Source organism: Cyanistes caeruleus, chromosome 8 (assembly GCF_971803275.1).
Source record: "Cyanistes caeruleus chromosome 8, bCyaCae1.hap1.1, whole genome shotgun sequence".
In the NCBI taxonomy this organism is placed as follows: domain Eukaryota; kingdom Metazoa; phylum Chordata; class Aves; order Passeriformes; family Paridae; genus Cyanistes; species Cyanistes caeruleus.
In genome coordinates this window covers 17,217,056-17,233,202 of record NC_141708.1, presented here as the reverse complement: position 1 = coordinate 17,233,202, position 16,147 = coordinate 17,217,056, and the positions used below count along the sequence as shown (strand labels likewise).

General features: G+C 42.2%; 2 protein-coding genes across 3 annotated transcripts in view; both read left to right on the top strand.

Annotated features, from left to right (window-relative positions):
• The first annotated feature begins 1,593 nt into the window (after positions 1–1,593).
• Positions 1,594–16,147, top strand: part of LOC111931163 (lysosomal acid lipase/cholesteryl ester hydrolase-like) — a 40,896-nt gene continuing 26,342 nt past the window's right edge. The window contains exon 1 of the mRNA XM_086899197.1: positions 1,594–1,683. The gene's annotated coding sequence lies outside the window, so the exon portion shown is untranslated. The remainder of the gene's footprint in view (positions 1,684–16,147) is intronic.
• LOC111931161 (lysosomal acid lipase/cholesteryl ester hydrolase-like) lies at positions 1,599–15,134 on the top strand. 2 transcript variants are annotated; one of them, XM_023929595.2, is made up of 11 exons: positions 1,606–1,683; positions 3,286–3,430; positions 5,371–5,509; positions 6,815–6,929; positions 7,946–8,144; positions 8,767–8,876; positions 10,403–10,539; positions 11,143–11,283; positions 12,408–12,479; positions 13,388–13,456; positions 14,443–15,134. In XM_023929595.2, the coding sequence occupies exons 2-11, from the start codon at positions 3,420–3,422 to the stop codon at positions 14,671–14,673; spliced, it is 1,224 nt and encodes a 407-aa protein (XP_023785363.2). In that variant the 5' UTR covers positions 1,606–1,683; positions 3,286–3,419; the 3' UTR covers positions 14,674–15,134. The 2 variants fall into 2 exon arrangements, with proteins under 2 accessions (XP_023785364.2, XP_023785363.2); XM_023929596.2 differs by lacking the exon at positions 3,286–3,430 and having other exon boundaries at positions 1,599–1,683.

Sequence of the window (16,147 nt, the reverse complement as noted above, 5' to 3'; positions counted from 1 at the left end):
TCCCCTTCCAAGAGAAACAACAGGCCTTTCTCATCTCCTGGGCCCACTGCTGAAGGCTGTCTTGTTTCCTTCTGTTTCACAAATGTAGCTAGAGTTTGATCCAAACAAAACAGTTCCCCTCCAGACAAGGACATTCTTTCCATCAAATACAAATTCCTGGAGACAAATACCCTTCAGACAGTCAATCTTTCAACTAACTTGCTGCTTGCAGGGAAAATGTATGAGGACATGAGACCTACTTTATAAGTTTTCAATGCTTTCCATGCTAAATGCAACAGCATCATACCTGAGAGTAGGCAGAGCATTCCATAAAGTCACCTAGAAAAGAGATTGCAATTGTGCAGCTATCTTGCAACCTAGGATGCCATAGAGGAGGCAGAGATTTGAATTTTCTGGAAAATCAGGAAAAGCAGATTGAGCAAACAGCATTGGACAGATCATGGGAACTATTGATCCCACCTTGGAAGGGATGAGGCATGTTGCAGAAGTCCTTCTGAGTCATCAATTTACAGTTTGATGATTGTTATTGTCACTTACAGATATCAGAAAAGTCAAGTTATAATGTTTTTCACTGAAAAATTATTGAACTACCTTTCCCACTATCCCAAACAATGTTCTCTACTTTGTATGTAAAGCAGAACTGTTACTGTGCCGTCACCCACAACCGTTCGTGATGAAACAGCAGTTTCACTAAACCTTTCCTTCCCTCTCTAGTCAAAGGCATCATACTGTTTGCAGTAGTGTTCCCAAGAATACATCCTTCTTATCTGGTGTTCTTCTAAATGCCCTTCAGCCCATGATGAAACTCAAGTTCTTCTGAAGACACTTGTGAGTTAATTGGCTGAACAGGCTGATCCTCATGTATTCTGCTTAGTTTATAGCCCAGCTGCCCAAGGACACGGAACATGTCCTTCTGCCCATGTTCATCGAGCCAATCTCAGTGAGGACTGAGCCCTCAGGCTGACTACAGCTGATTCAGCTGTTAAGCAAAGATCTCCAGATACCGTGTTTTCAGAGGTGACGAAAATGTCTTAGGATACCAAGAACCCTTGCTTGTTCCCTCACTGGGAAAAAGGTTACATGTAGTGCTCAAGCCTTCTTTGGCACTGAAGTGTGATTAATACAAAATAGAGTGGGTTTCATGAGTTGTGCTGCTCACTGGAAAACAGATTTAGGTCAGTCTGCAGTGTTAAAGTTAACATAAACCAAATGAAAAGCAATAGCAGAGACAGCATTCTTGAGACACTATGTTGAGAAAAGCTGGACACTTCCTCCCTTTCATCTTAAAAGATTACATTTGAAGCAGCCCCTCAGTTGGGCAACAGTACAGATCAAGGTCTGCCACAGCCCCAGAGAACTGCAACACCCAGGTCCCAGCTAAACATACTAACCACTGATTTATAGGTACTCTCTACACTCTCCTGCCCCATGGGGCATTTTGGGATGGTGAATTAAACCAGATCATCTTTTTCATCACAAATATTTCCCCACTTCTGAAACACTGCCAGATCAGTACTTAAACATGCTCTGCAATACGTGCTGCCTACACAGCTGCTTCCCTGAAGTGCTCATTTTGTTTTGACTTCCTTTTATCCGCGCAGGTTTCTGCCAGTGAATCAGTCTGCTGGCGGAGACGGACCAGCGACCGTGGCAGAAGACAGAAGCAAGGCAGTCAAAGCAGAGGTAAGTTGCTTGTACATACATGCTTATGGTCTCTTTCTCTGTTTTCTGTCTTAAAGATGTGCTGCCTTGCTTTTGTGCAGCTGGTTGTAAAAATAAGCAATATTTATAATAAAGTGTTTTTCCTCTCTCATCTGTAAGCCTATTGCTGTGCACAGAAGTGCTTCTCTGCTTAAACTAGAAGTTTGACCTGCACAAAAGGGAAAAGAGCAACAATTTAATTTTTTCCTACTTGTTTTCTTCCCTCTGAGAACAAGGGAATGAATATGCAAGTATTGCAACAATGTGGACCTCCTGTTCCTTCCGTATAATGCACGAGTATGTTCTCTTAGTAAGGCAGCAAATTCTCATGCGTGTTTAGTCACAGTTGCTCTTCTGGTTGGTGTGCATATGCCTTACGCTTCTATGAAGTAAATTTTAGACTGCTTAATGCACAAGGATAGAGGGACAAATTTTGGAATGGCTTGCGTCTTAGCTTCACTAAATTGTAAAAGTGTGTAGAGGAACTTTCAAGGGCATTTCTCTCTCTGATCTTTTTTCCATCTAAGCATGTTATTTTATGATAGTTTACCAGGCTCAGTCATTTCTTATGACTTCATCTCACTAGGCAAAAACAGCTTCATCTCCTGTCTTTATTCCTAGAATTTAAGAGAGCAGTGGCCTGCCAAGATTGATGCTACTTGGCCCCCTGCATCTGAGTAAAAGGTGAAAACCTGGAAGTCCATAAAACATGTCAGCTAAGCCAGGTGATCACAGCGTGCATTGATGAAAGCCTCTGCATTGCCTCAATTAATTCTGGTAGTGATTAGAAAACAAGTTGAGATATTAGCAGAACCTCTTCTTGCCAAATCGAGATTCCCAGAACAGGGAGAGGCAATCTTATTTTACTTCCACTAGAGCAGAGTAAAACAGCAGAAAGCAAAACTGTGTTGCACTGCCTGAGTATATAGTTGTGAGGCTTCCTGTTCTGACAAAAAAAAAAAAATTAAAAAAATTTGATAAACAAAAGGAATCTAATTAAATGTGTTTTGATGCCAAATTTAAAGTTTTGGGTGTTTCCAAATGCTGCTTCATTTCAAATGTTTGATGACTCATGAGGTTTGACTTCTTTAAATTTGTTCAGTCAAATTTAAAGGCCAAATTGAAGATCACTAAAAGTCAAAACATGTTTTTCTTGTTTACCTCTCTCTCATTCCACAAATTCTGCTCTTCCCCATTACTTGATGGTGAATACTTTCTTATTTTCTCCTGATCTTCATATTGAACATTCTTGAGTGCAAATAAACTTCACAGAGTACCATATCTCATCACAGCAGATATGCTAGAAGCTGACTCAAGAAACATGTGGCTACATGAGAACCTCTGTTCATCATTAAAAATTGCATTCTCCATGCCTAATGGCTGGTTCCCAAAAGACCTGTCTCCTGAGACTCCTTAACTTCTAACAAGAACTTTAAGACAGGCAGGTCTGCTATGAAATTCACTCACAAACCCTGTATGCTTTGGCTACTGCAATGCTACATGGACTCTGAAATGCTGACAGTCACACTCTTGCTGGCTGCTGCTGAACATAACACCAGCTGTCTTTATCTGCCTTCCCTCCAGCAAGGCTGAACCCTCTGGAGCAGTCCTTCCCTGACAAGCAGTCCTCAGGAGCTGCTGCGACCCCATCACTGTAGAGGCTTGTGTCTCAGTGCTGGACTTGGCAGATATTTAATACATCAAAAGTCACTTACAGGATGGACAGAGGGTAAGCTAACACAAACACACCACAGTCATAGAAATGTGTCCTCTTCTTCTGAGGAAGCCCAGCCTGCAAGAGTAGTGGTGTTCCCAGACATTACAAGTGAGGCAATCTTACAAGATTACAAGTGGCTGTGATGAGCTGAAGCCTTACACTGCATTAAATCCCATGAATTCTACTGTCAAACGTTTAGGTCTCCTGCCTGATCATTATGGTCTTTATACACGTGCAGAATGACTACTCTTCACAGGCATCATTCTCTCCTCACACATTAAAGCACATGCATAAAACAAAAATTTGTTGTATGATGTATGATGTAGCTTTTCTTGAATGTGTAAGTGCAGTACTGATGTCACACTATATTAGGAACAGCGAAGCAATACGACATGACTCCCTTAGCTGCATTGTCCAAGAGAGCAAAGTTTATTACTCTTAATCTTCTTTTATACACATGTTTGAGAAGGTCTCAAAACTCTCATTAGTAATTAAAGGTACACATCACCATCATTGGTTAAATGGAACACCACCCTTGACTAAACAACACCTGCAGATCCTTGTCCTTTACCAAGGACTGTTTGGATTCCTTCTTATGCTTTCCTAGGCTGGAGTGAGAAGCCTGTGTGATTTAGTTTCACACAGACTCTGTTCCCTGTTTGCTTTTGCATTTAGTATCCACATACTGAGCTTCATGGATCAGTCTTCTGCAGTTCTTCAGAAAGAAGAAGTGAGGAGCACTGAATTTGTGAGCACTTGCTCTCCACACAGTTTTAACCTTTAATCCCACACTCAGTAACTGGGTCACAGAATCTGTTCTTCTGTTTTCTAAGGGATGTTTGTGTCAAAATTATCTTGTTGAAAAAAAAGCTTGGGAATCTCAAAGAAAGCAGTGTTCCTGCACTCACTAACCTGGGTTCTAGAAAATAAAGACTAAAACCTGGAAGTATATCTATTTCACATGGAGTTGGCATAAACTTGTACTAGATCAACTGCACTCTGCAATTTCTGTTCAGAAATGCTAATGTGGAGCCATCCATCATCTCAGGAAAGGTCAAGGTCTCACTTCCCCATGACCAATACATGATTTGCACTATGGACAACCATTTCTAAGAGGTAATGGAGACAGGCCCTTGGCAGCACAAAGGCAGTCTCAGGATCTATTGCTCACTCCTCATGGCTGCTCACCTGGTGGCCAATAACTAGGAAATGACTCATGGGGATTTTGGGGAGTCATGCATGGTCACCTTGTTTGCTCCATATTGTCAGAGGAGCTGATTTCAAACAGAACTTGATCATGTTCTGGGGCACATCATCCTCTGAGGAAAGCACTGAACGTACAATCATGTTGCCCAACATCCATTAAATCTCCTCACAGAGTGCCTGAATTACTCCTGGCCCCTCCATGAGCCTCATTATCTGGTCCCTCACCCCAGCACACCACTGACACAAGAGTAGCATTCAGTCCCAGAGAAAGAGAAGGGAGGTTTAAAGAGAGCCCATCCTGAACCTCTTTCACCTCATTCTGGAGGAGACAGGAGACAAACGGTGCTTTCTTCTCCCTCCACCTCTTTTGCTGGCAGAAGGGTAGAGACAGATAAAGGCAGACAAGTTAGGTGATGGTCATCTCAAGTGCTCACACTTCTTTGTCAAGCTTCTGCTAGGCTTGTGCCAAGAGCTGGCCCTGTGTACCAACCCCAGTTCCCCTGAAACCTGCAGAGTGCTCAGGCATATTCCTGCATGGTATCCGTAGGCGCTTTCATCTCCTGTTCTTCAACCCTACCTGTTAAACAGGGTGAGCTGTAGACAACCTGTCCTCACACAGGTTCTTATTCTGGCAGCCCTTGGGGAACAACTCCTGGGCGACCTTCAGGACACTCTCTTCTTGGGTCTTCCTGGGAATTCCACTCTCTTCCTAACACAAACACCTCTGCATGTGCTCTTCCACACAGCCCCAAGATGTGGTGCCTCCTCGTGCTGCTCTGCTCCCAAGGAATTGCCTTTTCAGCAGGATTCACGGCAGCCCCCACTGCAGGTGCTGACACAAACCGCTGCAAGAAGAGTCGCAACCCCGAATGCTTCATGAATGTTGTGAGTTGGGTCACCTTCTCTCCCCTTCTGAAGCTTCTCTTCCAGTTGCATAGCTGGCAGTCCTTGTCAAGAAAGACAAGAAGGGCCCCTTCTGCATCTCCTGTTTTCCCAGCCTGCTGTTTCCAGAACCACTGCTGTGGGGTCCCTCCTATGATGCGGGCTGGCTCTGAATGTGCCAGGGACTGATGTGCTTCTTGCACATTGCTGTGGGGACTGCTGAATGCTACCTTTGCTTCCAAGGCTAGGAATCTCCCCAGAACCTTCTGAGGGGCACTGGAGATCCAGACTATGTAATTTGGATCCCAGTGTCCAGACTCAGCACTAGACTGTGGAAAGAGCACAGACTACATGCTCCAGTCCATACCAAACTGAACAACAAACTTTGCTGTCTGCATTTATGGTGGAGCCCAACAGATATATGGGCTTCATGGATTCACTTCACTTATGGATAAATGTGGAGCTGTGTCACAGTTCATGATACTGTTTGCAGTCAGCTTTCCCAGCACATGTCAGTATTACAGGCCACTGCATAAGGGGAGGAGTGCAAACCTGGCAAGAGAACAGAGAACCTTCCAGCACTATCCTGGAAGAAACTTTGATTCTCCCATCCAGTCTGGCTGCCACAGAGAAGAATTCCTTTGCCATGGAAGCAAAGGCTGGTTTTTAATATCAGATGAAGCAAAGGCCTGCCCTTCCGTGACAAACTGTTTGCTCAGAGCAGTGGTAAGGGAGGTTGAACCCCTTCTTCAGATTCCCACAATGCAAACTAATCAAAGATGCTTTGCCCTGAGTCACCAAAGATTTCCTCAGAGTACGTGCAAAATTGTACTTGAAAATTAGGTGTAGGTGGTCCCATCAATTCATTTGACAAGATCTCCACCCTTGTTTGCTTTGCCTGCATGGCTTGCCTAACCACATTTTGGCAAGGATTCATCATGGACCATCCCCACAGCTATTGGCATTGTCTTATACAGATATGGCTGCATATTTAATCTGTAGAAAGGTACAATCTGTACTAGCCTTGCATAACATGACAAACTATCTCTCAGAAAGGTGTTGGTCACTCAGTACAGTTCTGCTTTGTCCCATAATAGGGGCCTAAATACCAGACAGCCACCATCTAAACAGATCTGAGGAGGACTTTGCTTCATCTTTTTACAAGACCTGTAATGTTTATTCTTAGCCATGGTCCCTGTGGCCAGGGCCTTGCACTACCCACAGCACATCCCACACCTGCACTTCTCATCTTGGTTAGGCTCCAGAATAGGACAATTGGCACATTAACTCTCCTTTGGCTTTCCACAGAGTGAAATTATCAGATATCATGGATTTCCCAGTGAGGAATATGAAGTTACAACAGAGGATGGATACATTCTTGCTCTTTACAGAATTCCTGCTGGGAGGAATGACCGAAGTTCAGGTGTGACACAGTTACAGCACACAAGGAAGCTCTGAGAGCCAACTCCTACACAGATTTCCCGTCTTTCCCCTTTTCACCTGCAATGGCATGTTCCATACCTTTCCATGTCCTCAAGAGCACCTGGTCAGAAGTGTGACTTGCATATTGAATCTATCTGAACTCCACACATTCAGTGTCTCTGTCCTTATTTCAGACTTTTCTAATAACTTTGTTACATCCAAGGGATGAAGGGTTTTTTTTCCCTTAAATGCTCTGGCAGGTAGGCTGATAAACAGGATTTGAGGAGGTTTTGACTTAACAATCTAAACAATATACATTAGGCATATGAGTTAATTCCCTGGTTTCTGAAGGACAGAGATATTCTCAAGGAAGAAGGAAAGAAATCAGGTTGTCAGTGAAAAGTAAATACATTTCATTGGTTACATCACATTTGCTGAACTGCATAAAAATTTCAAGCTGGAATTTGAGGTACGCTGAGTACTGCTGCTTTAATTATTAGTCCTTGTTAGTATTATAGAATGATTTCTTTGGATCCCTTCCCCTAAGTGGATCTCCTTTGGAGATCATTTGGACTAGCCTGACTCTCGAAGTAAGGCTAGCCAGGTTAGATCAGGGGTCTCTCAGCCCTGCTCAATGGTTACTGAAGCGTGGATTTCATTCTCTGGACTCTTTTTTCCTTCTCTTCCATACACTGCTCTGCCTTCAGCAGTTTTCAGCTTCGGGTAGATGGCTTCAGCATAGGGGCTGTAAGCTGGCTTTTCAGTGCAAGAGGAGGTAGAACAGGAATCCTCAGTAAATCCTTTATTTGCCAGACCTGTCATAAAATGGTTATGAAATGTCATTAAAAGGTTGCTGCTTGCACAGGAGAAAATCCTTCAGGTTTTTAAAATCAATATCTATGTATAGTTCTCCTGGGAGCTTCTAGAAGGAAACCTCTCAAAAATTGAACTCTGCACTCCAATATTAAATGCGCATTAATTGCTGTTCCAAGGAAATAATTTTTTAATCTTTTTCAGGGCAAAGGCCTGCAGTGTTCCTGCAGCATGCTTTCCTAGGAGATGCTACTCACTGGATTTCCAACCTGCCCAACAACAGCTTGGGCTTTGTGCTCGCAGATGCCGGCTATGACGTCTGGTTGGGAAACAGCAGAGGGAACACCTGGTCTTTAAAACACAAGACCCTTAAGCCTTGCCAGAAGGAGTTCTGGCAGTTCAGGTACTCAGTAGAGAGAGAAAGACTCAACACAGAAACTCCAGGGGGACTAGATAGCTTCAGTCTGATGGCTTTCACCTAAACCAGCATCAGATCAGGATCTACACCAACCCAGGAGGGTAAAGAACCAGACAAAGATGGATGGATGCTCATTACTACTCAGAGTTGGGAGCATTGGCTGAGGAAGAGATTTCAAAGATTGGGAAATGAAACAGGATGCTAAGGAAAAGGAAGACCATACTATGAGAGGGAGAGCAAGAACCTCAGCTGGAACATGCTGGGCAGCCTTGTCTAGAAATCTGATCTCTCACAGTTCAATCCAACCAAGAGATAAATGTACTTTGTAACCCACGCAGTTGAAAGCACTGATTAAATCCAGTTCCCCAAGGGCTGCAGCTGTCAGGTGAAACTGGCACTTCATCCACACAGAGCCCAAAGCATCAGGCAGCCAGGCTGCACAGCTGCACTCCTCTGCCCACCTCCCCAGCTCAAGCAAGGATGCAGACTCAGTGTGCAACCTCCTCCTTCTGGGGGTCCTGCTTGGTGCAATGAACAAAACTGACAGTCAGTAACTCACACCATGATAGACAAATTGTCTGCCAGCTTTTTGTGTTTCTCCCCACAGCTTCGATGAAATGGGTAAATACGATATTCCTGCAGAGCTGAACTTCATCATGAATAAAACTGGACAGAAGGATGTTTACTATGTTGGTCACTCTGAAGGGTCAACTGTAGGTAATGTCAGGAGAATTATTAACAACGATTTGTGCTATTTGATCAGTAGGTGAATCTCCCCACTGATTCTGTTTTTTTTCATGTTTGTAGAGAGCTAGGAAAACAGATTTTTCTGGGCTGAGATTTGGAAAACATGCAAAACATTTCTAAAATCAGCTTTGGTTACCCTTAAGAAGCAAATAAACTTAATAGAAGATGCAGGGATAGTTCAACTTTTTAAATAATTACAGACTAATTAAGGGTCATTTACTGGGTAATTCTGATACTGCTATAGGGTATTTTTCTCAGCAACAGGAATTTACATGAAGTTCTTTTGTATTAAGACAGACAATTAGAATCACAGAGTCATAGAATATCCTGAGCTGGAAGGGACATAGGATCATTGAAGTCCAGCTCCTGGACCTGCCCAGACCATCTCCAGTGTTCACACCATGTGCCTGAGAGTATTTTTCAAACAGAATTGGTGCTGTGACCATTGCCCTGTGGACACTGTTCTTGTGAACAGGATGGAAAAACTAAAAAGATAAAAAAGCCCATATAATACCTAATTTGAATTAATAAATTTATTTCAATTAAATTGCTTGAAGACAAGGAAAAATAACCTCAACATTACTAAGTTGTGACTTGGTGTCAATCTTACAATTTAAGTTGTGGTCCATGAATGGATATAACTGGCTGCATTTCTGTTTGAAAACATAGTGCCAGAGACAAAAAAACAGGAAAGCAAAACCATTAATAGTTTATTTTCTCTTAGGTTCAGCATTTGTCGTTATTCATTTCATGGCCTCTAAATGCAGCTAACTTTCTTTTAGCCTGAGTAGAAAGTTCTTGATGGTTATGGTTTATGTATAAGATCCATGAACAGTAATCATTGCCTTGGATCATGAACATGATCCAAGACAATGATTAGAAAGGAGCCAGTGCCAGTTATTAGTGTAAACAACCCAGAAAAAAAAGAGAAGGAACTGTGGGAAAATCATATATTGACACAAATTCTGACCTTTTCTTTCTTTGCTTCTCATATGAGTATTTAAGGACCCCCATGGCAAAACAAACCAAGCATCTAGGTTTTCTTATCTGCCTGTGATGCAAACAATCAGTTGAAAACACTCAAAGCTCCTAGTATTCAGCTAATTATTCTATAGTTTCATGAAAGCATAAACATGCATAGATCTTTAGAGACTCTAATTTGAAAAACTCTTTTTTTGTGAGAGTTTCATAAACTTTAGAGGGAATTCATGTTATCTTCAAAACCTTACTGATATGTTGCCTACAAAAACGGTTCTGATAAAGACAATGCTCATACATGCTTTAAACCTTAAAATGAACTTTGTCTCCCAAATAAAATTAGTTTCAGGACTTTGCTTCAACACTTTCCTTGAGTAAAGCATGAACCACAAACATGAACAACAGACAATGAGCTGCCAACCTACTATGATATCTTGTTTGCTATCTGCTGTTTATGCATTTAATTAGTCTGTGGAGGGTATCTTCACTAACTCAGGCTGTCTCTTCTGTGTTTGCAGGCTTCATAGCATTTTATACATACCCTGAGCTGGCTAAACGGGTGAAAATCTTCTTTGCTCTGGGCCCAGTAACTGTGTGTTCACATGCCACAAGCCCTCTGGTTAAGATTACAAATCTTCCTGAACCACTGCTCAGGGTATGTCACTTTTCCCTTCTAAGAGGTCCAGTGCCTGACTGATCTTCATGGGGCTCTCTCAGCCTGAGGTCAAATGTTCACAAACAAGTGACATGCTGACACTGAGATCTTGTCACACAAGACAATTCATCTTTGGATGAATTGAGTGCTCTCAAAAAAACTGTTCCCCAAACCCTGTGGTGAAAATAGTTAGGATATAGAGCTCATAGCAGTAGCTCCCAATGAAGTAGGAGACTTGTGAAACTCTGTCCTGTTTTAGTATTCCTGCTGCTTATCTAAAATGTTGCTGGTCTCATGCAGGAGGACTTAAACCAGAACTGCAATAACAGACATGACAATTTCTAGGACTTTAAAAATGAGTAGGCATTAAAGTCAGCACACTAGAAATGTTAGCTTCCTCTAGGATTGCTAATAATAATATGAAGGAGGAAGAATAAATGATGAGCTGTGGGGACGAGAGTGTTTAAGGGGTACTGTGAGGGTAAGCTCTTCCAGCACTACTTGAATGCTGCCTTATGAAGGCTAAGCTATTAGCAACAATTTTCTGCATAAAATTCTTTGCTAACTAGAAAAAAAAAATGTTGCACTTTTCCTTTCCCTCAGTTAGCACTTGGCTGCAAAGGAGCTATGCACCAGATCGAATTTCTGAAAGGACCCGTGACACAGCTCTGTACAAGCCTGGATAAGTTTTGTGCCCATGTTCTCTGTTACATAGCTGGAGGCAGTATAAAAAATATCAACACAGTAAGTATATGCAAGAACACTTACTCAGAGCAAAACTAAAGGAATTTTGGCAGCTGCACTTGTGCACTATATCCTTGTCTAGTTACCATCGCGCATGTAAACGTACAAAAACCACAGTGTAGTTCTCAGCAGACTGAGGGAATGCCAGGACATTGTGTACTGTCAACAGCAGCAACACAGGCCTAGTGATGGGTGGGGGCAACAGCTAGGCATGTTGCAATGCCAGAAAGAATGAACTGAGTTCAAGCTGGAGCTATATTGCTTATGTCAGGATGCACCCTCTTTTGGGGCTAAGCCAACCAGATTTTTGTCACACACAGATGTTTCTAAAAAGAGACAATGAGTGATGGAGTCAGACTTCTTGGCAATACAGTTGCCAGTTTCCTTCCTCAGCATATAGACACTGGGGTCCTCTGAACACTGGAAGAGCTAAAAGGCAGGAGAAAAACCTCTTCTTCTTCTTCCCAGTTTTCAGACTGTTTGCACCAAAACTTGGTCACAAAGAGCTACTGTAAGGGGCATTTTCTTGGTTTTGTTGATCTTAGAACTGGGCCCAACAGCTCAGTCCACAGGGTGTAGAGCTACAGCTTCCACTTTGCCACCTACAGTCAGATTCACCAACAACTGTGCATCAGTCAGAGCAGACAGGAGAGACAGCAGCTTTTCCTCTGCTTGCCGATATATGGATACTGTGGTGCCAATCCCCTTTACAGTGGCCAAAGTATGCAGAAGCTGGCCTGTATAATGTTTGTTACTGCAGTGTGTGTAACAGCTGGGCCCATTTTTTCATCTATAATCTTTGTTAAAAGGACATATGGGAAAGCAGTTAGACTCAAATGCAATAGCAAATAGACTCAATTCAAAACCAGTTGCAGTTTTGAGTTGCAGAGCTAAACCATTAAGGACATTTCCTGCCTTTCTTAAGTCCCTAATGTGGTTCTCAGAGTAAGGTAATATAGCTGAGGAAGAATCCAGGGAGATGGAATTGGAACATCTCCTTAACAGAACTATAAAAAATGTTTTGTAAGATGACTTCTTTAATATTAGAAACTTACTTTCTTCACAGTTTTATTCTGTCACAGTACTGGATCTCTGTCTTTATAAAAATTCTGCTTTCTCTCCAGAGTCGAATAGATGCGTATGTAGGACATTCCCCAGCTGGAACATCGGTACAGAACATTCTTCATTGGCGACAGGTATAACTGTGCACTGACACGTAAACTACCTCTTACTACTGCTTTATATGCAACTCACAGCCTACAGGGAAATCCAGGGGCTTTGGATTTGGGAAACTGACCACCATACCTTCTCACCTACCACCACGAGCACCTGCAAGTTTAATATGGTCTACAATATAGATGTGCTCCTGAAGACAAAGATTCCCCAGCAGTCAGTCCCACAGGATACAACTGGCCAGGAAATGGACACAAACCATGAGCAGCTGGTGACTCTATGGTCTGTTTTACCAGCCTCTAAAAAAATCAAGTGGATGCAAAGCAAACACAGATACAGGAAGACAGAACAGCAAAGACAATGCACCAGACAGATTTTTAGCCCATACCCAGCTACTTAAATCCTGGAAGAAAATGTTTTCTAAATTGACAGACACTGGGTTTTTCTCACCCTTTTTTACACACCACTCACAAGTGAAATTTCTTGTCATGTTTGTTCAAAAAATTAAATTACCAAAACAAATAACTCCAGGTATTCACTTACCAGTCCTGCAAGGCACATTACACAAGACTTGTAGTAGCCCTGATACATTATAAACATTCAGTTCTCTTTCCATGTGACAGCTGAACCCAACTCTGCATGACAATCAGGGACCTCAACTTTAGTTACATAAGGTAAGGTAGCAAAACAAACTTTTAAGTAAAAAAAAAAATACTGAGGGTAGAAGATAAGGACAGAAAGTTAGCAAGAAAAAAGACAAGGATGCCACTTACCCTGTGATCTGTCCTCAGCACCCTGCAACCAGAGGAAGGTGTGGGAGGAACTATAGTCCACTACCTGAGCCTCGACTTAACCCACAGACAAGGAATATGCTGCCAGCACTCTACTACTTCACCTTTCATCTCTCTTATTTTGTCTGTTCTTTTAACAGCTAGTACATACAGACCAGTTTCAAGCTTATGACTATGGCTCTAAGGAAAACATGAAGAAATACAACCAGGTAAGGCAAAACTGCTTCCCTCAGAACTTATCCTTGGGTCTTTGTAAAACTAGTAATCAAAAAATTTAAATTTTAGTACCTGTGAGTACTAACAAGGCAGAGTGGTCTCAGATAGTGTTTCAGCTGAATCACACATAAGTGTAAAAGTCTGTTCACAAACCAGGCAGAGATAGACCCTTACAGACAATTAGCAGAACTTCATTTTGCCTCCCTTACTGATGCTGGGATGTGTTCAATGACATGTCAACTTACATACCATTCCAGAAATGAATAAGAACCACATCCAAGTCCTAGTACTGGGTGACTACAGAGCTCTTCACTTGCCCAAAAATCCTCAAAACCTGCCTTTCATTTAAGAGAGGAAAGGGATCTCACAGCTACAGTGACCCCTCCAGTGGACTGGCAATCATTTCACTTTTGACCCGCACATTGGACATGCAGTGTTCTGTGCTCTACCAAAAAGTTGTTTTCCAAAAACAGAAAGGCACCAGAGCTACAATCAGTCACTTTTATCTCACACACTGAGCAATTTTCTATATGAAGTCATAAACAACTGAATGATTTCAGTCCCACTTCAGTTCCAAGCATGAAAACTAAGACCAAAAGCTGCACTCTGTGCATCCCAAAAAAACTTATAGATCCCCTCACCCTGAATACACACAGGAGAAATCTCCACAGTCCTTGACTGATGAATACTTACTCAGTTCTTTCCATGCCCACACCTCTGAAGAGCACGAGCCAGGGCCCAACTGCAAGACAACTCTTAGCCATGCTTTATAGAAAGAACAGGAATAGGATGGGGCATTCCATAGGCAGGGAGTGGGGTTAGGGCAATGAACAATAAGAGGGTGGCCTTCATCCCTATGGTTTTACTGTAGGCAGTGCAGAAGCAAAAGACAAAGAGAGGTGCTTCCTCAGAAACCTTTCTCTAAACACAGCTTTGATACAGCAGCAGCATTCACTCAGGTCTCCTCCCTGTCTTACAGACTGCTCCTCCTGTGTACAAGATTGAGGACATAAAGACACCAACTGCTGTTTGGAGTGGTGGACAGGACACATTTGCAGATCCAAAAGACATGGCAAGGCTACTTCCTCGGATTACTAATCTCATTTACCATGAGCATTTTCCTCCTTGGGGACATCTTGATTTCATCTGGGGCCTTGATGCAACAGAGAAAATTTATCTGAAAATCATTGAATTAATAAGAAAATATTAATGAACCCATGAGAAGAGTGTGGATTGTAAAAACCTCCAAAACTTCTATTTGGCAATAAGTGTATCAGGGGAAGAGGTAAACATACAGGCACACATAATGGATACATCTATAGGTATTTATTAGTTCTTATTTATTTATTACTTTCCTCATAATTTGAGCTTTTCCATGGTATTACTGTGACTGCTGTCTTTCTGAGACGTCTGAGGTATTTAAGAATGAAAGCTGAAAACATGAATATATTTGAGTACATACTGCAGTGATCACTGAATTTCAACAGTCTTTATTTTTACAAGACTAATTTTCCTACACCTGAATTCATGGTTGTTCTCAGATAGATCTTACCCAACTGAGGCATTCTCATACCCAATTTTTGTCTTCCTATGGAGATCCAAAATTGTGATTTGATCATTTCTCCGTTGAAATGAACAATTTTGTTTAAATTAAATTATTGCAACCCTTGACAGAGAAGCAGTCTTCTATTTTCCCTCTTCAAATAACCCTTTAATGTCAACAGAACCAAGAGATCTTCAAACACAAGAAACTGAGCAGATAATAGATGACTACAAATCATCAAGGAATCCAACCTCAAAAAAAAATCAGAGAAGTATTCCTTTGTCCTCCATGCCTACAAATCACCCAAATGTTTGTTCACACACCCTGAACCCCTCACAGTTTCAAAGACCACAGATGGCAGCTGTGGAATAAGGAGATGCAGACCCATCCAGGAAGGTGCACCCCAGGCAATACAGCTTCCACCCTATGAATTATCCTTCACACTGGCAATGAAGCTGTTGCAAGCACTCTGAGCTGTCAGCATTCACTTTTACACAGCTCTGTGTCTGAGCCATTCTTCATTCAAGCAGTTCCTAAAACATGGGAAAGCAGTTGGATGTTTTCCCTTTCCAGCCCTTTGCCATAAGAGATGGTGTCCCCATAATCCACAGCAAGTGCCTCCCCTCTTCTCACCTACAAGCTGATCTGGAGTCTGTCCCCAGATTGCACACAAAATGCTCATTATTAAAGACTCCAGCAAGGAGCTTTGTTTCATGGGGTCTTCCTGGCTGCAGCTTCAAGTTCATCTTGTCCAGCCAAGACCCTTTGTAGTTGGAGTTGACATCCAATGCAACAGTTACACTGAAAAATATACCTGTCTTTGCAACACAGGAAAAGTGCACTAGCTTGTCCATGCACCTACTGTGGCATCCATTAGCAATGCTGCACTGCATTTGCATTAGCTTTTGACAGCTTACAGGAAAAGGCCAAAATTATCAACAGAAATAAAGATCCAATAGGCCAAGGAGGCACAACACAGCAGTGTATAAAAGGAGCTTCCCTTTTACTGCTGCATTATTGAATCACAAAGCACTGGGCCACTTTCATACATTGCTTATCACTGCAGGTTTTCTTCTGCCTTCACCTATGCAAGAGTAGACTCATGGATATATTATTATTATGATTGGTATTATCCCCTGCT

Coding starts and splice junctions, on each gene's coding strand:
- LOC111931161 (XM_023929595.2), top strand. Junction 8,877..10,402: donor CTCTGAAGGGTCAACTGTAG/GTAATGTCAGGA, acceptor CTGTGTTTGCAG/GCTTCATAGCATTTTATACA. Junction 13,457..14,442: donor ACATGAAGAAATACAACCAG/GTAAGGCAAAAC, acceptor CCTGTCTTACAG/ACTGCTCCTCCTGTGTACAA.